This window comes from Ursus arctos, unplaced genomic scaffold, assembly GCF_023065955.2.
Source record: "Ursus arctos isolate Adak ecotype North America unplaced genomic scaffold, UrsArc2.0 scaffold_24, whole genome shotgun sequence".
NCBI classification, from domain to species: Eukaryota; Metazoa; Chordata; class Mammalia; order Carnivora; family Ursidae; genus Ursus; species Ursus arctos.
In genome coordinates this window covers 17,593,242-17,615,490 of record NW_026622919.1, presented here as the reverse complement: position 1 = coordinate 17,615,490, position 22,249 = coordinate 17,593,242, and the positions used below count along the sequence as shown (strand labels likewise).

Below are 22,249 nucleotides of genomic sequence, written 5' to 3'. Positions count from 1 at the left end.
TCTCCATTGCATAGCAGCCGTGACTGCACAGCATCCTCTGTCAGTTGGGAGGTGGGGAGCAAAGTCCCCCAAAGCCACCTCCTTGCATGGAGTGTTGTGAACTCGGGGCTATGATGGCTGCACTTTTATTTTTTTTATTTTTAAATTTAATTAATTTATTTTTTAAGATTTTATTTATTTATTTATTTATTTATTTATTTATTTTTAAAGATTTTATTTATTTATCTGACAGAGATAGAGACAGCCAGCAAGAGAGGGAACACAAGCAGGGGGAGTGCAAGAGGAAGAAGCAGGCTCATAGCGGAGGAGCCTGACGTGGGGCTCGATCCCGTAACACCGGGATCACGCCCTGAGCCGAAGGCAGATGCCTAACGACTGCACCACCCAGGCGCCCCTAAGATTTTATTTATTTATTTGACACAGAGAGAGCACAAGCAGGGACAGCGGCAGGCAGAGGGAGAGAGAGAAGCAGACTCCCTGCTCAGCGGGGAGCCTGATGCGGGACTCGATCCCAGGACTCTGGGATCATGACCTGAGCCAACGGTAGACGCTTAACCAACTGAGCCACCCAGGAGCCCCAATAGCTGCACCTTTAAAATAGCAACATGTTAACACTCAAGATGAATATATACACGCTAAGAAGCTGAGTGTAACAAGAGATTGATAAAGAGGGCAGGTAGCAGAACGAATGGCTGGCGACAAGCATTTATAAAGGAAGAGGGTGTTGGCATTAATTGCTCTGAGCCGAGGAAGGCAGGTCCTGGCGCAGACAGTTCCAGGGACCACGAGGGCCCGGTGGGTCAGGACACCTTGGCGATACAGCTCCCAGATGACAGGGCTCCCTCAATCCCCATCAATTCCTGCTGGTTGCCAGGGCAGCGAGGACTGGAGGGAGGCTCTGCAGGCCAGTTGGCTGGGGCAGGCAGGGACGAAGACAGTGAGGTTCCGTCCCACTGAGCCCTATCCCCACCCCTCCTCCACCTCTCTCATCAGGGTCCCTGCAATGCTGGGAAATACCCCACACCCTCTTTTCACCTGGGTCTTGGCCCACCCTGTCCCCTCCTACTTTCTGTCTTTATCTGCCACCATGACCCAGACCATCCCTAGCCTCAATGCCAGTCACCTGGGATTGCGAGGGGCCCAGCTGGCCTCTTCAAGGTGCTGCTGGGGAGGCGGGCGATACGGCTGTGGCCCCGGGCCACTCCCAGTGAGCGGGAAACTGAGGAACTGAGAGAGGGAAGGAAGGAAGGAAGGTAGGACGGACAGCCTGGTGATACACGGTAGGGGTGGGGGTAGAGCTGGACACTAAGCCTTGAGAGCAGGGGGAGGCTAAGCACCAACAAGGCCAGATGTGAGGGCAGGAGAGGCAGTGGGGAGGGAGCTTAGTGGGGTGTGGGAGGGAAGTAGAGGTGAGGGGTGGGCGCTCTGTTCCCCGGTTTACCCAGTGAATACTGAATGTCCCCCTCCTGGAAAGGGAGGATGTGGCCTTTCACTGGAGAAGGGAGCTACTGTTTCCCTCTGGTATAATCCTGTGCTAGCAAGGGCCAAGGGAACCTCCTTCAGTCAGGGAACCCGATGCTGGCCCTGCTCACGAGACTCCTGCTACTGGCTCCGAGGGGTCCAGAGACACAGCTGAGTGCCCTGGTGAAAGTTCTGTCTCTCCCCATACACCCCCCCGGCCTCACCTGGCAACTCGCCTCTTCTTGCGGGCTGAGGTCCCAGGGAAGGAAGATGTTGGTTTGGGGCCTTTCATGGTGAACAGGGGCACAGGTCCACTGCGGGAGGGAGGAAGGTGAAGGGAGACAGATCAGGAGGGAACCAGAAAAGGGCATCTCCTCCCTCCAGCCCCCAGCTTGGCGGGTGGGGAGGTTGGACAAGATGACCTCTGAGGTTTCTTCCTTCTTAGAGGTGGATTCCTCTCCCTGCCTTACTCGGCCTGGACTGACAGCTGAGCGACAGGCCTGTTCTGGGAGAACATCCAGATGTCAGTTTCTGGCACGTTCAGGGAACTGGAGTTCAAATAATTTGACCCTTCCACCTGCCCGGCTGTGGGCTTGTTACTGAGAGGTGGTTGAGGTGTCGGAGGGGCAGGGGTGTGGTAGGCAGCCCGCTACCCTTGGCCTCACAAGTACAAGGTCAGTCTGCTGTTTGTTCTTGGTCTTGGACTGTCACCGTTCCCCTACCTTGGCAGGTGGGTGGAAGGCGAAAGTGAGAGCTTCATTTTCTCACTGAAAAATGCTGAATAAAGTTTTCTGAGGATCCCCTTCCCAGCTCCAGATGCTGGGCTGTGGGCAAAATGCGGGGTGGGAATGGCAGAAATACATATTTCTCAGCAGGATGTGGAACTAAGAACTGGGCCAGACGGTGTGAGTGACACAGAAGAAGAGAGAGGACTCACCCCTCTTATTTCTGCTCTCTGCTGACCCTCCCCGAAGTGGGGGTCCCATTAGCCACTCGTGGGCATGCCACAAACCAGCCCAGAGCTGGCAGCTTTGGAGTACGGACAGACAAGGCAGGGCGCCTGAGAGGAGCAGCCCTCCTGGGCCTGGGGACTGACACCAGTCAGACCGAAGGGAGGGAGACAGCAGACGTGGCTCCAAGAGTCAGGCCAGCTTCCACTCCCCTTGGCAGCACCTCTGTCCTTCACGACCCCTGAGCCCCTGCCTGGAGGGGTGGGAGGGAACCTGGGAGACCCACCTGGGGATGAAGGGCTGATCCAGCCTATTCAGCTCCTGGGGGACATTCTCCCAGCCAATGCATTCATGGAAACCCGGCTTTGAGGGGGCCTCCTCCGAGAGATCAAAGGTGGCGTTGAGGTGGCAAGCAGGCAGGGCCAGAGGGGTGGAGCAGTTCTGCACCGCGGAGGGGCCCAGGGGCACCCGGCTTTTGATGACTGTGGCTGGACAGACGCGAGGGGAGTGGCAGGACGAGGAGGCCTTTCCCCCTTTGGGGGTGGTGGGCCTGAGTGAAGGTTGAGCCTCAGGCAGGGACCCCCTCCTCAGGCAGGGCAGGAAGGACTGGCGCTGGCGCTTGGTCCCCGGCTTCGGAGCTGGGGGGCTGTCTGGCTCCGAGGGGCTTGGTCTCCTCCTCCTCTTCTTCTCCATGGGCCGCCGGGTTACCTGGGCTGGGATGCAGTCGGGCCCTGGTAGGACCCCCAGGGTGTGCATGAGGCCACTCAGACGCCTTGCCATGGTCCGGGTCACGGGGCCGGAATAGCCTGGGGAATCTGGGCACGGAGAAGCGGGTGCTGAGGGGAGAAAGGGCACTGGCCAGAAGGAAAGCAAATCTGTAGAATTTGGGGGAGAGAGACACTGGAGACACGCAGGAGCCCCTAACTCCTTAGGTGGGCCGCGAGTCCTGGGTCCCGCAGGCGCCAGCTGGGCCTTCGAGCGGGGCGACACTCACCTGGCTGGGAACATGGCTCCAGAGGCGCCCCCCCGGCCGGCCCAGGTGTGCCTGAGGCCTTTGCTCCAGGTTCGGCCTTTTCCTCTCGCACCAGCTGCTGCAGGCTGTCAAACTCCGCGATCATGTCGGGGGTCAGCAGGTTGGCCGCTTGGAGCAGGGAGTACTGTCGCCGTGCCAGGCACAGCACCTTCAGGGCCAGCCTGGAAGGGAGGGAAGGGGATCCCAGCCCTCCTCAGACCCGGCCCCATTGCTCCAGGTGCGGTGAGGAGCACACGAGGGGCAGGTCCCCTGGCTCGCTCCTGCCTTGCCTCACACCGGCTGGCTGGCCTCACCTCCCTCCCAGCTGTGGCTCCCGCTTTGCCAGGCCCTTGCGGAAGGCCAAGGTTGGCAGAGACGGCCATAAAGTGGAGGGGGGGCTTCATCCCTAAATATGCCCCCCAACAAAGAGAGGGACCTGGGAAGTAAGCAAAGGGCACTAAATGGTCTCAGAGCAGAAGGTCTGCGTCTCCTCTCGGCTCTGCCACTCACTGGCACTGCGATCTTGAATAAGTCCGCTGACCCAAGGGGCAACATAAGGTAGCAGCAGGGAAGAGCCTGCCAGCTCAAGTCAGCCTGCCAGCTCCAATCCAGGCTCCGACACTTCCCACTGCGTGATCTTGGAAGCACTCCTTGACCTCAGTCTCCATATCCTTAAAATGGGGATAACCAGTGCACCCACGTCTTAGGCTTATGGGGCGATGAAATGAATTATTTCACATATAAAGTGTTTAAAAGAGTGCCTGCCACATACGAAGCACTGTAAGGTGAACTGTTTTCTGTCAAATGAAAACATCTACCTTGTGAGGACAAGAGGAGACGGAATGAGAGAGGCCATGTTGGTCTTGGCTCTGAGAGGCCCTTCAAAGGCGTGCACAGTCCAGGCTCCCTACTCAGTGGTTGGGATCCCGAAAGAGCACGTGTGAATCAATGCACACTTCACATGCACCGAGGGGCTATTTAAAGGGAATTATGAGGGTAATGCGATTATTGATGGTGTAAATTTAGATTCTAATAAAGCAAATTTCCTTCCCGTGAGGCACACCTATGATAAAAGAATGAACACAATTATCTCGGTGGGGATTAGTCATGGCCAGTAATTCATCCGCAGGGAGCACCACCTGCCTGGACATCTCTGAGCCCCTCCCCTGCCTTCAGCGTGAGCTCAGGGACTCCAAACTCATTTTACGAAGCAGCCTCCAGGCCTTTCTGAAAGAAGGCAGGATATAAATTAAAAAGGACATAGCAGAAACTCATTCGACGTCTGCCTGAGCCACACATTATAAGAAGATTAGATCACTGAGAACAGTGGGTATCTAGGGAGAAATGCACTGGCCTGGATGTCAGGTGACCCAGGCCTCACCCGGTCCCTCTGGCCGTGTGGCCCTGTGTGAATGCCTCAGGATCCGATCTGGCGAACGGGGAGCGGGTCTATACCAGGGATTTCCACATTAGGTTTCAAGAAACCCATCAGAGGACATTGAAAATGGAGTCGCTCTCCTTTATCTGTTCTACGTATTAAACTTCAGTGTGAGATTCCATTTAGGACGTTGAAGCTAAAAAAATTCTGAAAAAACCACTGAACTGGAAAATCTAAGATCCACTCAGTGCCCTGGTGGTTGAAGATTCCAAAGTCTAAAGTCAAAGAGAAATGATTTCCCATTATCTGGTTGTTAGGGTGTCTCCAAGTATGGAGATGATCTAGCATGTTCTGCAGCCCCTGATACATAGGGTCTTCAGTCACAGTTTATTAGTATCTATTTTTAGCTCTAAGAAGTAGGGAGAATGAGGACCATGACCCCCCAATCATAGCTAAGACTGAAGCACCTTGTGAGGGACCACAAAACCAGAGGCAAAGCAGAAATGAGAACCCCGGGGTCCTCCATCCTCACAGCGGGGGGATGCCAGGGCACAGGGACCCTGACTCATTGGTGGGAGCCCTGGGGCCAAGGGGACATCCCGCCAGTGCGTCCCTGCCACTCCAGGGCCCCGGGGAGTCAGCAGCAGGAGACAGATAATGAGACGCTGATTATTCAGGCAGGCTGCAGCATTTTTGCTGAGTCGGGAACAGACACTCCCCAACAAGAAATAAAATTAAACAGGCCCTTCTGTCCGGAAGCTTTAAATATACTGCCTAGCGTGAAGCGTGCTGGGGAGGCAGGAGTGGGGTTGGCAGCAGCAAAGCTAAGTGGCAGGGGATTTATGTTCTAAGGGCCAAGGAAAAACATACTAGCAGCACCTCTCTATTAAGCACAGAAAGAAGGATCCAGAATCCATTTCTCTCCGGCTTTGGGTGGTGGTCTGCATTTACTTCTGAGAAGAAATGGCCATAATCTGTTGGTGAAGACACGTGAGAAACGCCTGGCTCGGGAAGGAGGCCCCTTCCTCAGCCTGCCACCCAACTTCTCTTGGCCGCTTGGTCCTCCCTGCGGAGGACAGGCAGCTCAGCCCCCAGGCTGGGAAGCAAAGCGCTAGCCCGGGGCAGCCCCGTGCTAACTTGCCAGCCAAATTCGGGATGGAATTTGGTGTTTTGCTTGCCAGTTATGTGGAAGAATCGAGAGGACGGTAAGTAGACAGAGTGGTGAATCATTGAAAGCAGATAAGGGACAATGGTGAGGAAAAAAGACTCGACTCTTAACTAGGGCAGAACCAGAGCTTTTGCAATGTCCTTAATCCTGGCTCCCACCCCAGGAGGCTGGAACCCATCACCTCCCACCTTGAACTTCAGAGAAGAACAAGACACCTACTGCTTCGAACGGTCTCTGTCCAAGTTCTGTGGTGAGAGGCAGCCCACATCTGGCTTGGGCTGCAGGGTCTGGCCAGGGGACCTTGGCAGTGGGTGTCTGAGGGTCTGTTCAGGTACCTGGATTGGAACCCAAGGAGGAAGGGAGTCACAGGTAGAAGGCCCAGGAGGGCCAACCTCCCCTACATAAGCAGATCTTAAAATCTTTCCCTCCTCCAAGAGTGGGAATGATGGCTCTTGGACTGACTGGGGTCCTAGTGGAGACTTTCTCTTTCCCAGGCTCCTCCCCCAACTCCCCACTCCCCTCTGGTAACAGGCTTGCCCCTCACTCCAGACACAGGAGTTGAAAGCCCCCTGAGACTAAGATGCAAGACATCCAGGTAGGGAACCCAGAACTGCAGGAACTGAACGAGTTGGGGAGGGCCATTGCTTCCAATATTCCACCACCTCCAAGTCCTACCTCTTCCGCCACCGGGCCTTTGTCTTTGTCTTCTTGGGGTGGCTCCAGGTCTGGAGAGTTCCCTTCCATGACCCTCCCCTCCTGGGTCTCTAGCCCCAGGCTCTCCTCTTGAAGGACTGCAGACGCTGGGCGGAGCTCTGGGGTGCGGGGCAGGCTGGGAAGGCAGGATGGTGAGGGGCAGCTGGCTAGGCTAGGGGGGAGAAGGGGGTTTGAGAGGGGGGAAAGCAGGGAGGGGCAGGGTCTCTGTGGCACCAGGTGGTATAGGACCCAGCTTGTGTAACAAGGGGGCGGTAGCAGAGGGGAGGAGTCGGGTGATTTCCTGGTTTAAGAAACAATGATGCCTCCCCCTCAATTTCACCTTCTTTTAAGTAGTATATGCTGCTTGTACGGGCTGGGGTGTCACATGCCCATCTCACGTGGAGCATTTTCTCTATTTTGATGTTACTTAGAGTTGCTCTTAGGACTGCCTAGAATGTGCTGTGTCAAATGAGAGAGAGCACTAGAGGTGACGGTCAGTGTCTGGTCACCTAGAGTGTCACCGAGAGTGACAATCAGTGTGCTGGGCACTGGCTGGGAACCCCGGACCCCGGACGGCAGCACAGAAGCTGGAGAAGGGGGGCTTTTCCTGCTGAGCTGAAGAGGCAAGCATGGCTGCAGGACTCACAGTTGTTGGGAAGGGCCCGATTTGGGGGATTTCAGGTGGTCCTGTGGTGAGGTCCCGGCTCTTGCCTCATATACTCGGAGCTTCTCCCTCAGGGCGGCCACCTGCCATCGAAGCAACACAGCCCCTCAGAGCCCCAGGTGAGCACGGGAGGTGAAAGGTGGGCGTGGAGACCTGGCTGCGCCCACGGCTCGTCTCTGGCTCTCCTGCCCCCGAGCCGGGCGCCCTGCATCCCGGTCAAGCTCCCCAGGCGGGCTCCTCACCTCAGCCTGCAGCTGCTGGCAGATGGTGGCATACTGGCTGATGTGACAGTCCAGGCTGATCACGTTGCTCTTAAGCTGAGATGGGGGCACAGGGGAGAGGTTCGTGAGTTCATTCAAAGCAGCTTTTGGCAACCACTTCCAAAGGCCAGGCACCGTGCGAGGCGCCTCTTTCACATTCCCCAGACTCACCCTCCCTATGGGGGACAGACTGGGGCAGGGCACTGAGTGGCTCGCCTGGGACCACAGCAAGAGGCAGAACGATGTTTTTAGAACCCAAGACCCCTGACTCCCTGACCAATACACCCTCACCAGGCCAGGGCAGCTCTCACCAGCCAGCGGTTGGCCACCCCCTTCTGTCGTCTCCCTCTTGAGATGGCTGTGCCTCAGGCAGCCCAGTGCTGTGGTATTTTACTCTTGTTTTCAAGTCTGGCGACTGTCCTGCCCCCGCCCAGCTGGAGTCTTCCCAGGGATGGGCACTGCGTTGCTTCTGTCACAAGGAATCTCCCTGAAGACGGACGCTAGGGCGCTTTTTCCCTCTGCCTTGGGAGAATGCTTGCTCCAGGTACCGGAGGAAGCTGTGTGGCTCCTGTCCCTTCCTCCTCCTGCTCCCCACCCGCCCAGCTTGGCCGTTTCTGGCTGGCACACACCGCGAGCTTGATCTCCTTGGCGCGGTCGGCGTACTTGAGGGTGTTGTAGGTGTCCTCGTAGGTCAGACTGGAGGGGCTGATGGCAGCGATCATCACCGTGTGGCAGTTGCCCCCGATGGAGTCCTTGAGCAGACGGGTCAGCTTGCTGTCCCGGTAGGGCACGTGAGACTTGCGGCCCTGGGGCGACAGCAAGAGGGCATGGGCTGAGGTGGCTAGGCCAGACAGATCCAGGCTGAGACCCGGCGGCCGTGGGGTCTGCAGGGAAGGAGCCTAGGCTTCGGGCACTCCGTCGCTGTCCTGGGCAGGCCCCCGGGGCCGTGCAGTTTTACCTTCGCGTCGGCCAGGGCATTGAGGACATTGATGAGGGCCAGCAGGGAACGGTTGATGTTGGCACCCTCCCGCAGCCGCTCCCCCTTCGCATGGGTGCTGGAGGCCCGCTCCGAACCGGCTAGGTCAATCAGGCTCATCTTGGCCACTCGAAGGGCCTGAGTCAGACCTGGGACCCGGTCCTGCTGCTTCACGAAGATCTGGGGGGCAGACGGCAGGGGTGAGGGGGGCCGGGCATCAGGAGCCCCCGCTTCGGGCTCTGATCCGCGACCCCTCTCACCTGGAAGATGGCGTGGGAGCGGGAGGAGGTAGCGTTGGCGTCAGTCGGGTGCTGCGTGCGGTTGCGGTTCCCCCTGGTCAGCAGCTCCAGCAGCTGCTTGGCTGAGGTGGGCTACAGAGGAGAGGCCCAGGAAGGGCGCTATGGTCTCCCCAGCCAGGGCTTTTCCCCCAGCCGGAAGAGCTGCTCTTCAGAACCACCCCAGGATCCAGGGCATCCCCAAACCGCCTGGTGAGAGAACCCTGGAGAACCAGCGGGGCGGCTCCTGCCACCCAAGCCCAATCCCACACCTGGTGGAAGGAGAGTCCTTGCACCACCACGCCCCTGTCGGGGTCCTCCCGGATGGCAAGGGGCCCCTTGGGCTCCAGGAGGTCGTGGATCTGCTCATTGTACACCTGAGGAGAAAGGAGGCAAGGGAGAGGCCTGAGAGAGAGGGCCCTTCAGGAAACCTCTCTGCAGAGGCCGGGGGAGGGCTGAGGGGCAGGGCAGGGGAAGCATGACAGGATGCCACGCCAGGAAGGCCATGCCCTCTGCAGGACCATGGTACACGGTGAGAGCAGGACAGGCAGGTTTAGCTCCAACGCAGTCTCTCTCAGAGCCTCATCTGTGCCCTCTGCGCTCTCAGCGGGCCCATCAGCAGACTTCTCCCACCGTCTCTCCCCACTCTCCCTCCCCTCCCCCCATCTTCTGGGGTGGTGAGAATGAGGAGCGGGGCTGCCCAGGCCTGGGAGGGAACAGCCCTACCTCCTGGTAGCTGATGAGCACCTCGAATCGCTTGTCCTCCTGGTGGGCCTCCAGCCGCCTGTAGAGTTCCATGGTCGTCAGGTACATGATGCCGGGGTCCCCCTCTCTTCCCAGCATGGTGTGTGTCTTCCCAGCCCCGGTGGCCCCATAGGCAAACACTGTGGAGGACAGGGTCAGGGGAGGGTGGTGGCAGGGTCTGATCCACCTTCCCTAGGGGCCCCCCTGTACATTGCCACCCAGCCCGGCCCCCCCTTCTCCCCAAGCCCCTTCCTTTGCTTTCCCGTGCACAGTTCCCCGGCTCCTGCCCACTCGCATCTCACTGCAGCTCTGCCATGCCCCGTGCCTATAGCCTGGCTCCCCTGTGGGCTCCAGGGCAAAGGGGTCCCCACTACGAGTGGGAGCCTCTCCCTTCCCCAGGGGAGGCTTCTCCAGGCTAGGCAGCTTCCTCTGCCGAAGGCCTGCGGTTCTGTCCCTCGTATCGCCTACCTCAGTTTACAATCACACATTTGTGGGGGTGATTTGTAATTAGTGTCTTCTCCCCCCTCTAGAATACGAGCATCAAGAGGACGGGAACCACGTGTGTGGGACCTGCTGCTAGAGCCCGGGGGGTGCGTCCCACGCAGGAGACGAAAGGGCCAGCACCCTCCTCCACAGGTGCCCGGCTGGGGGGAAGGAGGGCACAGTCACGGGACGCGTGAAGCCCTCGGAAGGAAGCGGGGAGGCAGGGGGCGACTAATGGGGCTCCCCACCCCCCCCACCCCGGCCCGGCTCTCACCTGAGCAGTTGTAGCCCTGGAGGAAGCTGTCCAGAACGCTGTGGGTGGTGTGCTGGAACACGTCCTGCTGCGTGGCCGCCTCGCCGAAGACCCGGTCAAAGACAAACGTCAGGTCTTTGCCCTTCTTCTTGGGGCCATCATGGGCGCTGCCCCACTTCAGGCCCAGGAAGCCCCCGTCGGGCTCCTCAGGGTCAAACACCAGCACCCGCTCATCCACCATCTGAACCACAGGCCGCCGCTGGCTCTCCAGCTCCCGCGGGGTGGGGGGCCGGACCCGCACCACCACCCGCACCTTGCTGTCCTCCGCGGGCATCACCATGGCGACACCTGGGGGGCCGCACAACGGAGAGGAGGACCGATGTGACCTCAGCCCTGACACGGCGCGCCCTCAGCCGCGCTGGCGTTCGAGGACCTTCTCCCACTCCCTCCCCAACAGCCGATCTCCATGTGATAGCTCAAGAATATTATTATTAATAAATATCTCTCTGTCATATCCAAATGACTTGAGGTTTTTCAGCGGTGTATGATCGGGCTATTATGTTCCACTCATCTGTCTGCTCCCGCGCCAATGCCACAGTGTTTCTATTCCAGTCCTTTATGGTACGCTTCTCATCCAGGGAGGCGACAACCGCCTCCCCTCCCAACCACCACCGTTAGCCTTTCTTTCTCGTAGTTTTCTTAACTGTGTTCGGGCATTTATTGTTCTACTTGCCTTTAAGAAAATGTTATCAATGCCATCCCCAACCCAGAACACCACCCCCTCCCACCCTATTGGAATTACAAGCAGAATAGGGTTGTTTACATATTTATTTTATATTAAAACTTTCCATGCAGGACGCTTGGATGCCTCAGTCGGTTAGGCGGCCGACTCTTGGTTTCGGCTCAGGTCATGATCTCAGGGTTGTGGGATTGAGTGCCACGTCAGGCTCTGCACTCGGCGGGAAGTCTGCTTGGGATTCTCTCTCCCTCTGCCCCTTCCCCTCTAAACTATATAAATAAATATTTTTAAAAACTTTTCATGCTAGAACATGGCTATTGCCTTTCATTTTTTCAGATATTTCTTATGTCCCTCAGATTTTATAGTTTTCATCTTTTCAGATAGGTTCTGTAATTGTCTTTCTTTCTTTTTTTTTTAAGATTTTATTTATTTATTTGTCAGAGAGAGAGACATCCAGTGAGAGAGGGAACACAAGCAGGGGGAGTGGGAGAGGAAGAAGCAGGCTCCCAGCAGGGGAGCCCGATGTGGGGCTCGACCCCATAATGCCGGGATCACGCCCTGAGCCGAAGGCAGACGCTTAACCAGTGAGCCACCCAGGCGCCCCTGTAATTGTCTTTTCAATATAATTCCCAAGTATTTTAACTGCTCTTACGAATGGCACACCTTCCCGCACCTCCATGCTGATTGCTAGTGTGGAGAAACACAATTGATAATTTGCCTTCTACCCACCACCCTTAAACTCTCTGATTAATTCCAATTTTTTTTTATTAAAGCTTATTGGGTTTTCTGAGTACAAAATTATATAATCAGGAACCCCTCCCTTTTTCTAACCTTTTCTTCTCCATGGTTATACTATTTTATTTCTTACGTATCGCATCCCCTAGAATTTCCGAAACAATGTTGAATAATAATGATGATAATGGGCATCCTTGTCTTGCTCTTGATCTTAAAGAAACTGGCGTTAGTGCTTCACTATTTAGAGATTAGTTCTGGACAAATCGTTAATTGTCATAATGGGAATTTCCTCTACTCTAATTTAACTTAGACTTGTTATCAGGAATCTCTAGAATTTTATTTAATGATCTTTCAGCATCTCCTGACATGTTTATGTGGGGTTCTTTTTCTCCTTTATTGATGTGGTAAATTTTTTGGTATTATTCTTGGCATCAAACCAACCAAGCATTCTTGGGAAAAAATCCTACCCTGGCCATACTGAAGATTTCCATCTTTAAATGGCTAAATGTGTCAACCTTCTCTTTTATGGTTTTTATGCCATATTTAAGAAGACATTCCTTCCCGGGGTAATTTTCTTATATTTCTGTCTGATACTTTTTCTTTCTTACATTTCAGTCTTTATCCAAATGGAATTCATTTTTTTATGAATGAGGTTTCTAAATGTCTTTTCTTTCCAAATGATAAGCAATTATACTATTTATTAAAGTGCATTCTGTCTCTACCAGTTTGAAATGGCACATGTAACAGAACTAAATTCTCATATGAACACGAATTTATTTCTAGGTGCTCCGTTCTTCTCTACTGATATGTTCCTTTTGCAGGAACCTGCTGTGGTTCTATATCACACATCACCTTGTTCTTTTTCTTGACTGTCCTTGGGCATCTTGTCTTGCATATGATTTTGGAATCAGCTTATGATTTGGAATCAGCTATGAAAAAAACCTGCTTAAGATTTTAATTGGGAGTATTTTCAATTTATAAATTAATAAAAGGACAACTGATATCTTTACAATATCAAGCCTTTCTATCTAGGAACATTGTGTCTGTTTTCATTATTCACTTTATAATCCTCAGTAAAATTTCATAGCTTTCCTCACATGAGTTTTTCTATTTCTTGATAGGTTTTCTTACTGGTTATTGTATAGTCTTTATTATATTGTGAATAGGCCCTTTTTTTTTTTTTAAGATTTTATTTATTTATTCGAGCAGAGAGAGAGACAGCTAGCGAGAGAGGGAACACAAGCAGGGGGAGTGGGAGAGGAAGAAGCAGGCTCATAGCGGAGGAGCCTGATGTGGGGCTCGATCCCAGAACGCCGGGATCACGCCCTGAGCCGAAGGCAGACGCTTAACCGCTGTGCCACCCAGGCACCCCCAAATAGGCCCTTTTTAAAATTGGATTTTCAGGGGCGCCTGGCTGGCTCAGTTGGTTGAGTGTCTGACTCTTGATTTTGGCTCAGGCCGTGATCTCAGGGTCATGAGATTGAGCCCCCGTATCAGGCTCCCTGCTTAGCAGGGGGTCTTCTTGGGATTCTCCTCTCCCTCTGCTCCCCCATCTGTTCACACACACTCTTCTCTCTCTCTCAAAATAAAATAAATCTTTAAAAAAATAAAAATAAAAAATAAAATTGCATTTTTTAATTCATTTTTTATTTGCCAGAATGTAGGGAAGCAACTGCTTTCTGGATGCAGATCTGATATCTGACCACATTACTGATCTCTCTAATAGATTGTCATTGATTCTCTTAGGTTTTTCAATTAAACGATGATATAGCTTGCAAATAATGACAGCTACTTTCTATTTTTCACTTTTCTATATTTAGTTCCCTGCCCTCCACTGCCCATTAGGAATGGGCATTAAATTTTATCAAATGCTTTTTGGCACGGGCTTAGATGATAACAGTGCTTCTCTTTTAATCTTTTTTTTTTTTTTTTTTTTTTGTAGGCTCTATGCCCAATGTGGGGCTCAAACTCTCAACCCCGAGATCAAGAGTGCCATGCTCCGCCGACTGAGCCAGTCAGGTGCCCCATCCTTTAATCACTTAATACAGGGGGTAACATAGACAAATTTCCTAATGTTGACCCAGTAATCATTCCAAACACTTATCTATTCCCTCTTGTATTCCCCTCACACCTCTCTCCCTGCTTTGTTCCTTTCTCCTTCAAGCCAGCTTACCAAGGGTAGAGATGGAATTTCTGGAATGCAGGAGTCATGGCTATCTTGGAAAAGTTCAGCCCAACTCTTGGGGTATATTAACAGGGTTAAGGAACAGGGGCTGTTTCTGGAGGATATGAATAGATGAATGTTTACGCAGGAAAGATTAGGTCCCACTGATAGGACCGAGGTCATTCCGCAAAGAAAAGTGAGATTTCTCCCTAATATTCTAGTAAATAACTCATGTTTTCCTTTGGAAATGAGGCAGAATTGAGCTGATTTGAAACTCTGGTCCCCTACCACACGTCTTAATTTCTTCCTCAATCAGAACACGGGAAAGACATCAACCCATAATCGTCTAGTTACATTGCGTAGTTCTTTCCCTGTCCCAGCCATCAGACCCCCATAAGAAACAGAGGAGCTAAGTGCTCACTGTGGCAGGGGCTGTTTTAAGCACCTTATGCATACCATCTCCTTTTCAGCTCCATCGCAATCCCACAAGACAGATACTATTATTAGACTCATTTTTCAATGAGAAAATTGAGACAGAGAGGGTGAAGCAACTTGCCCAAGATCCCAAGGCTAGTAAGTGATGGAGCTTCGTTCCAACCCAGGCAGTCTGAACAGCAGAGTTTGCTTTACTGCCTTATAGTGATATTATTATTATTACGCTCTCATGATCCCATGTTGTAATAGTCCCATATGTTTGCATAATAATTATAATCCTTTTTATGTAACTAACATCATGGATTCTGCAAACACTTTCAGATATATGGACTGTACCTTATTTTCAACACCCGGAGAGAGTTCCTGTCTCCCATCCTTGCATTCCTGCCCCCAGGGATCCCCACTCTTGTACCCAGGGAACTGAGGGCAGAGGGTGTCTGGCCCCACGGTCTAGGTCTATGCTGACTGCCTTAACGGCAGTCCCCGCTCCCCACGGGGAGGGTTTGAGCTGAGGAGGAGCCACGGAGCAGCCTAACATTCTAAGCAGGAAATTAAAAAGGGCACTGGCAAGGGAGTGCGCATAACCTTTACAGTCCTCTCCTCTCCGCCTCCTGAGGGCCAGTGAGGCAGACTGTTTGCCTAATGAGATGTTTTCCTTCTTCCTGAGACTGTGCTGGGGGCACGGGAGGGGGGGGGTAGGGTGACACTTGGCAGGACTGCGGCTGGGACGCCTGGGTCCTGGTGTCCGTTCTGCATCTGACCGGTGGGGAGCTCTTTCCACCAGTCACACCACGTCAATGTCGCATCAGCTTCCCCCCTTTGAGAGCCAGAGAGAACAGCTACCGACCTGCTCCCACCCCAGGGGGATGGCGAGATTAATGAGAGAACGTTTGTCAAGTTTGCTTTGATCCCTGGTTGGAAAGAGCATTTCAGCCCAAAGTACAAGGGAGATGATTCTTTAATAAGATCTTCAGGGTTCTGAGCCAGCCACAGTCACGTCCTGTTTCTAACCCAGGGCAGCTCATTAAAACCCAGAGGCTAGTTCGCTGCTGAGCTGGGGCTAGGAAGCCAAGATTTAGTTGTTTTCGGGGTAGGCTCCTCTGCCCACTCTCTCCCGGACAGGCTGAACAAGCCCCACCTTCTTAGAAGACCCTGGAGAATTTCTGAGGACTTGAGGGGATCTCCCTGGAGACACTGGGATTTGGGAAGATGGAGAAGGGGGCTAGCCCTTGGATGTTCTGTTTTCATTGGGGTTGCTGTAGCCCCTTCCTCGCTCCCTTACATCACTCACAAGTGTATGTTTCTTGTCCTCAAGCTTCAAGAGGGCAGGATCCCCTTCTGATGTCGTCTGTGCACCCCAGATAATTAGGCACCAGATCCAGCACGCAGAAGATGCTGTATGGTGTTTGTCCTAGGAATGAGTAAGAGCCACAGCAGAGCAGGGTCTGAATCCAAAAGTTTAAAAATAATTACTATCACAGCTACCCTTTATTGAGCGCATGACTATGCATCAGGCACTATGCTAACCGCTTTACAGAGGGTGTCATTGAACTCCTACAACAATCTCATTCCGTAGTTACTGATACAATTGTTACAATCCTACTCTACAAGGGAACTGAGGCTCAGGAAGGAACTTGTCACAGGGATGGTAAGTAGCAAGGCCAGAACCTGACCTTGTTCTGACTGTCACCAGAGGCACTAGGCTTCATCCTAGACAATTCTGCTCTGTAGCCTGGCTTTTGCAATTCCTACCTCCCCTTGCTTTAGCACCCACAGGGCAATGTCCAAAGACCACTGGTTCTTTCTCTGGGTGTCGTTCAGAGGAAGGAGCTGTATTCTTTGGCTTTAAAATAGATAATCATAAGGCTATAATTGATGATAATTTTGTTTATTTCTTTCTAATTTTATTTGTATTTCTTTCTCTTGTCTTATGGTTCTGGCTAGGACCTCCAGTACCATCTCGAATGGCAGCAACAATAGTGAACAATCTTATCTTTTCCTAATTGTATAGGAGATGCCCCTGTTATTTTGCTTTCTGTTTAAGGAAATTTACCTTTATTTCTAGTTTACAAAAAAAAATTTAAGATTTTATTTATTTACTTATTTGAGAGAGAGAGTGAGTGAGCACGAGCAGGGGAAGCGGCAGAGGGAGAGGGAGAAAGAAGCAGGCTCCTTGCTGAGCAGGGGGCCCGATCCAGAGCTCCATTCTAGGACCTTGGGATCATGGCCTGAAGGCAGATGCTTAACTGACTGAGCCACCCAGGCACCCCTTAAAGATTTCATTTATTTATTTTGAGAGAGAGAGAGAGCACGTGAGCGAGCAGGGGCGGAGGGAGAGAATCTCAAGCAGACTCCCCGCGGAGCCTGAGGTGGGGCTCAATCATGACCCTGAGATCATGACCTGAGCTGAAATCAAAAGCCAGACATTCAACTGACTGAGTCATCCAGGCACCCCTAGTTTACCAAATTTTTTAAAATTCATGGATGGGTACTGAATTTTATTGAATGCTATTTCTGCGCCTAATGGGATATGTTTTCTCCTTTAATCTGTAAATGTGTCAATTGTATTAGATTTTCTAATCTCAAACCATTTTCATATTCTTGGGATATTTTTTATATACATTGCTGGCTTCTGATTGCTAATATTTATTTGAGATTTTTACAACTACATTTATAAAGGAAGATTGGCTGGTAACTTTCCTTGTCTAATTATTGGTATCACAAAATAGGCTGGAAATGTTTTCTCTCTCTTTTTTTTAGGGAGAGTTTGTATATGATTAGAATAATTTCTTCCAATTGCTTATAAATTTCTGGTGGAGTTTCATGGTTTTTGTTTGTTTGTTTGTTTGTTTCATTTTGTTTTGTTTGATGGGGAGATTTTAGACGAATTCAACTCCTCAGTGGTCCTAGGGTTGTTCAGAATTTCCATAACTTCTTGAGTCAGTTTTGCTGTTTTTCTTTTTTCTAGAAAATTGTTCAAAAGCATTGTCAAAAGGGTGTTCCACTGAAGTCTCTCTTTCTCTTTAATCTCCAAGTAACTGAAGTCATGCCCCTATTTTAATTCCTAAGATCATTCTATGTTTCTTTTCCTTATATCTTAATCAATATTGCCAGAGGTTTGGCTTTTTTGACTAGTCTTTTCCAAGATATAGCTTTTGGTTAAATTAATCCTCTCTATTACATAGTAAAATTCTATTTCATTAATTTCTTCGAACTCCTTTTTAAAAATTTCCTACACATGTATTTTGTTGTTCTGTTCTATCTTAAAGGGTCAAAGTGCCAAAGCTAAGAGGAGAGGCATCCTAGGAGCAGTAGCTGAAAGGCATGGTTTTCTGTCACACAGATAGTCTTTCCATTCCTTCCATTATTCAATCAAATATTTATTGAGTGCCCCAGTAACTAATTTTCGGCCGCTGGTACAGCTCTGCAATCAGTTCTTCCGTATGGATGTGCGGAAGGAGGGTCTTAGCTACTCCACACAGATGTGCAGGGGTCCCAGGTCTCCAGTCCTAGCGAGCAGGAGGACCTTTCATAGAACGGATGCACAGAGGGCCGGACCCGGTGCAGCTGTGTGGACCCAGCCCAGGTCCTGTACAAATGAGCAGAGGAACCCCGATCTCCATGCAGATGTGGAAGGAAGAGCCCTGATCCCCGCACACCCCCCGTCCTGTTCAGAGGGAACCACCCAGAACCTGATCGGTCTCCACGCTGCACCTTTGCGTCCGGCACAAAAGCGGCTTCCGCCTTGAGCGGCGGAGTGCACCTGAGCGCTGGAGCCCGCGGGGCAGACTCCGCTGTGGGCCAGAACTTACCCTTCGTCGGTTCTCCGCCGCTGCTGTCGCCGCTTGCAGCCGGGTCCCTCTGCCGCAGTCCAGCGCCCCTGACCACCCGAAAGCGCGCCCCACACCCTCCTCCCCACCCGCGCCAACCTGGGCCCCGCGCCGCGCGTTCAAATTAGCCTGGTCGGCTCCTCCGCGCTTCCCATTGGTCACTGTCCGGATCGCTGATTGGCTGTTTCCTAAGTAACAAAGTAGAACTCCGAGGTGGCGGGTGCGGTCAACTGTGCGCCTGCGCACTTCCCCTTCCTGCTTGCTGGTTTTAAGATCGTCCTTGGGACTGGCCTCACCAGACGGGCAGAAACCTGTGTGGGGCTGGGGTACAGAGAAAGCGCGGCCTGCTCTCTCGTACCTGGGACTGGGTACATCAACCAGCTGCAGGAACCAGACAGCAAACACGTTTTCAAGTCTTTCTCTGTGGGCTAAGACGGCATCTCCTGATTCAAGGGGGGCTTTTTAGCCGCTGTCCAGGGGCTTTTCTCGCTCTGCGACCATCCCAAGAATGAACTTTGAGAACAACCTTGATGTGGAAAAGCCAGCGGAGACAGAGAATGGCAATTCCAGCCTTTCGACGGTGTCAAGAGTATCATGGACTGTTGAATACGAGGCTCAGCCCCTTTGGGCACCGCCGGGTACCACTCTCTCCATCCTTCCTAACAGCCCGCTGCTTGGATTCTGGTGGGCCAACCTCATGCTGATCCTCAACACTGGAGGTTGTGGAGGTCAAAGAGACAGCCCTACACTGAAATCAGGAAGCTTGATTCCAGTCACTTGTGGCTGAATCACGAATTAGTTCTGAGCCTGCGGAAGCCATTGCTGCTCTCAGTTTCCTCATCCGTAAAATGGGGTAAATATCCTGTCCTTCCTACTCACCTAACACAGTGTGGATGTGAAAGCCCTCCAAACCCCCAGCATTTGTAAGGGGATAGCTTTGTATGAATCTGATCAGGATGAAGCAGGTGGTGGCTGCCGGGAGCCAGTTGCTCACTGGTTTCATTCACCTGATCGCTCCCCACGCTGGGACAATGAGCAGGTCTGAGGCGTGTGAGAAGGCAGGAGGCGAACTTCCCTACATCAAGACTGTAGAGTCACTATTTAATACCTGGTTGATTTGACCCGAACTCTTCAATCACGTACCTGGACCTCCCTTGCCCGCTATTCAATGGGATAACATTGCTGTTTGGGTGAGAATAAAATGAGAAAATGACGCAAAGATGCTGTCACTGTAAAGCCACAAGAAAACCAGGGTATTCCTGCCATCTGCCCTACCCAAGAGAAATACAACTGTTAAAGAATGGATTCCAGCTTAGGGGTCCCCTCCCCTCTCACAGGGGTATGCATTTTAACGGAGGTTAGGGGTGTGGTTGAGGTTCCCAGGAACCTCTTGGGGTTCCCAGGAGCCACTGGGGGAACAAGTTCCTCTTGTGTCCTTGTCAGCCAGGTCTTGCCTTGGTCCACTTCTGGTTTGGACAATTAGCTGGAAAAGGTGAGGGGAGGCAGGGAGCAGAGGCTGTCCCAGCTGTGGGCAATGGGAAGGGGACACTTAGCTTGTTACAAAGATTAGAAATAATGTGAAGTGTAGCACACTGCAGACATTCAGTAAATGGTGATAGGTGTTCTTGTATTCATTCATCCAGTAAGTATTTATTGGTGGGCCCAGAGCACTCTATGGGAAAAAATAGACAAACAAGTACTAAAAACGATGTGATATATGAGCTATAATGAGAACAAAAAAGGGGGTCGGGGGCAGTGGCATGCAAGTTGGAGCAAAAGGAGCTGCTCCTTGGATCTCAGAAGACAAGGAAAAAGAATTATGCAGGTAAGAGAGTCATTGGAGCCCATGATGCTGAGAAGACTTGGTAGGGCCTGGCCAGGCCCACCTTAGTGGGCTCAAATGGAAAACCCCGGGGCCTTACACTACAGATGCTGGTAAAGGGAGATTAGCCTGGCATTGGCCTAACCAGAATTTTGAGGCCTAGAACCAAACGTGAGGGCTAGGTGAGGAATTTTTGCTCTGTATGGTGGCAGATGTTTCTGGGCAGACATGGCCGATATGTTGTGAAAGGCTTCAGGCTCTCTGCTCTGGTGAGGTGTGTGGATATCTCACGATCTGCAACTGGCAAGATTCCCGACCCTAGGTGCTCAGAGAAGGGGAAGCACGTCCTCTCACCTGCACACCTCTCACTGCACATCCTTTGTACCTAGGTGTGGCATTCACTGCTTCAGATATAGAGCGATTTTAAAAGATCCTTTAACCAAGTCCAAGACATCGTGCAAGGTCTGGCCTAGCACAAATGTCAAGCACAATGAAGACGGAAAATGTCCACTAGGTTTCTCAACAAGGAGGTCATAGGTGGCCTTAGCAGGAGAAGTTTCAAAGGAGTGGCAGCAGGCAGGGTGGGAGGTGAGAAAGTAGTAACTACTCTTTTAAGGCATCTGGCTGTCAAGGGGAGCAGAGGAAGGAGGCAGAAGCTGGAGGTCGATGTGGGGTCAAGGGACGGTTTTTAAGGAGAGATTTAAATGATGATGGGAAGGAGCCGATGCAGAGTAAGCTGCTGAAGAGTAAGGAGAGGTGTGATTATCCATTAGGTGAAGTCCCCAAGAAGGTGGGGGATACAGTGATCAACCACTCCTGTTAGCCCAGGGGGGACCGAGGGGTTTACCAGAACACAGGACTTTCAGTTTGAAAACCAGGACAGTCTTCGGCAAACAAGGACAGATTTGGTCATCCTGGTGGGAGGGCCTTGGATGCAGAGCCCAGTGGCAGGCTGGGCCGTGGAAGGGGGGACAGCTTGCCCAGGGAGGCAAAAAGGAGGAGATGAGAGGCCCAGATGTGGAGAAGTTTGTGGAGTTTACAGTAGAGGTTGGTAGGAGGTGGTAGAGGTCATCACCCATTGGATAGTTAGCTTCACGTTAAATCTCCTGCCTTTGCTGCCAGGCCTGCCACATAATAGGTACTCAATAAAACTGGCTGAAGGAATTAGTGAATGGATGAGATCGGAGGCAGGTGTCACAGGTTGGGAACTCTGCGGAGCAGACTCTGAGGCAGGGATCAGTGGGCAGGACGTATACCGGGGTGTGGTCTTGGAATGGGCATGTGTGGAAGAGAAGGAAGGGAAGCAGGACTGGGCAGAGAGGGAAATTGAGCTGGGAGCTCTGAAGCTGGGAAGAGTCTTCAGAGTTGTCCTGAGTGTAAGGGCTCTGCTAGGGGACCAGGCCTTTAAACCCCCATGTTGATCTGTTACTGGAAATGGGCTGTCCTGAGCAATGGCCAGGACATGGGGTAAGACAGCTCCCATCAGCAGACGCCGTCCCTGAAAGAGGCTGCTAGCTGAGAGCCACCTGTTGGCAGCACTTTCAGCAGCTGGGGACTGGATCTTTTGGTCCTGAAGGATACCTGGGCAGGGCATCACAGCATCCATCATCAGGAGGTAGAAGCTTAGAGGTGTGCCAGATGTTCAAACAGCTGCTCTTACGGTAGAGTGGTTATTATGTGGCGGGCACCGTGTTATGTACTGAGTCAGCCCTTGTTATGTGGAAGAGGCTCTCAGTAGGGCCTTGGAGACCAGCAGATGACTGTTGGGGGAGTTCAGGAAGCCTTCATGGAAGAGCAGGCAACGGACCTGGGCTTTGAACAATGAGCAGGTGTTCTGGATGCTGTGGAAGTAACCCAGGGCCTAGAGGATCCATCCTTGGCTCTGGACTGGCAGGAGAGATCTGTCACATCCAGGGTGGAGTCCTCACTCAGGGAGCAAGGGGCTTCCTGGGGGCCTGGGAAAAAACCCTCAAATCTGCCCTTCACCATCTGGGGGAAGGCAGGAGCCCTGCCCCTGCACAAGCCGGCCTGCCAGCAAGGACCCGGTGAGCTGGTTGGGGAGACTGCTCTGGCTGGAGGGAGTGAGATTCAACCCCTCTCCTACTCCGGAGAACGACCAGTCTAGAGGGCTGTTCCAGGAAAGGGTAAGCCACGTGGTCTTGGATGAACTAATTCACCTCTCTGTGCCTCACTTTTCTCGTCCCCCA

The 22,249-nt window shown here is 52.3% G+C and overlaps 1 protein-coding gene across 1 annotated transcript; it reads right to left on the bottom strand.

The window, feature by feature from the left end:
* Positions 1-234: 234 nt before the first annotated feature.
* Positions 235-18,285, bottom strand: KIF18B (kinesin family member 18B). The gene is made up of 16 exons (XM_057317777.1): positions 18,203-18,285; positions 10,339-10,665; positions 9,564-9,721; positions 9,110-9,214; positions 8,823-8,933; positions 8,545-8,742; positions 8,216-8,392; positions 7,569-7,643; positions 7,309-7,409; positions 6,645-6,834; positions 6,189-6,304; positions 3,406-3,605; positions 2,698-3,226; positions 1,686-1,775; positions 1,124-1,227; positions 235-913 (listed from the first exon to the last, which is right to left on the bottom strand). The coding sequence occupies exons 2-16, from the start codon at positions 10,655-10,657 to the stop codon at positions 801-803; spliced, it is 2,586 nt and encodes an 861-aa protein (XP_057173760.1). The 5' UTR covers positions 10,658-10,665; positions 18,203-18,285; the 3' UTR covers positions 235-800.
* Positions 18,286-22,249: the final 3,964 nt, after the last annotated feature.

Bases quoted from the DNA above. Each gene is read 5' to 3' on its own strand.
- KIF18B (XM_057317777.1), bottom strand. From the start codon at position 10,657: ATGGTGATGCCCGCGGAGGACAGCAAGGTGCGGGTGGTGGTGCGGGTC. The intron at 9,215-9,563 runs GTAGGGCTGTTC...CTTTCTCCTCAG, and splicing joins TGCTCATCAGCTACCAGGAG to GTGTACAATGAGCAGATCCA. The intron at 1,776-2,697 runs GTGGGTCTCCCA...TCCCTCCCGCAG, and splicing joins GATCAGCCCTTCATCCCCAG to TGGACCTGTGCCCCTGTTCA.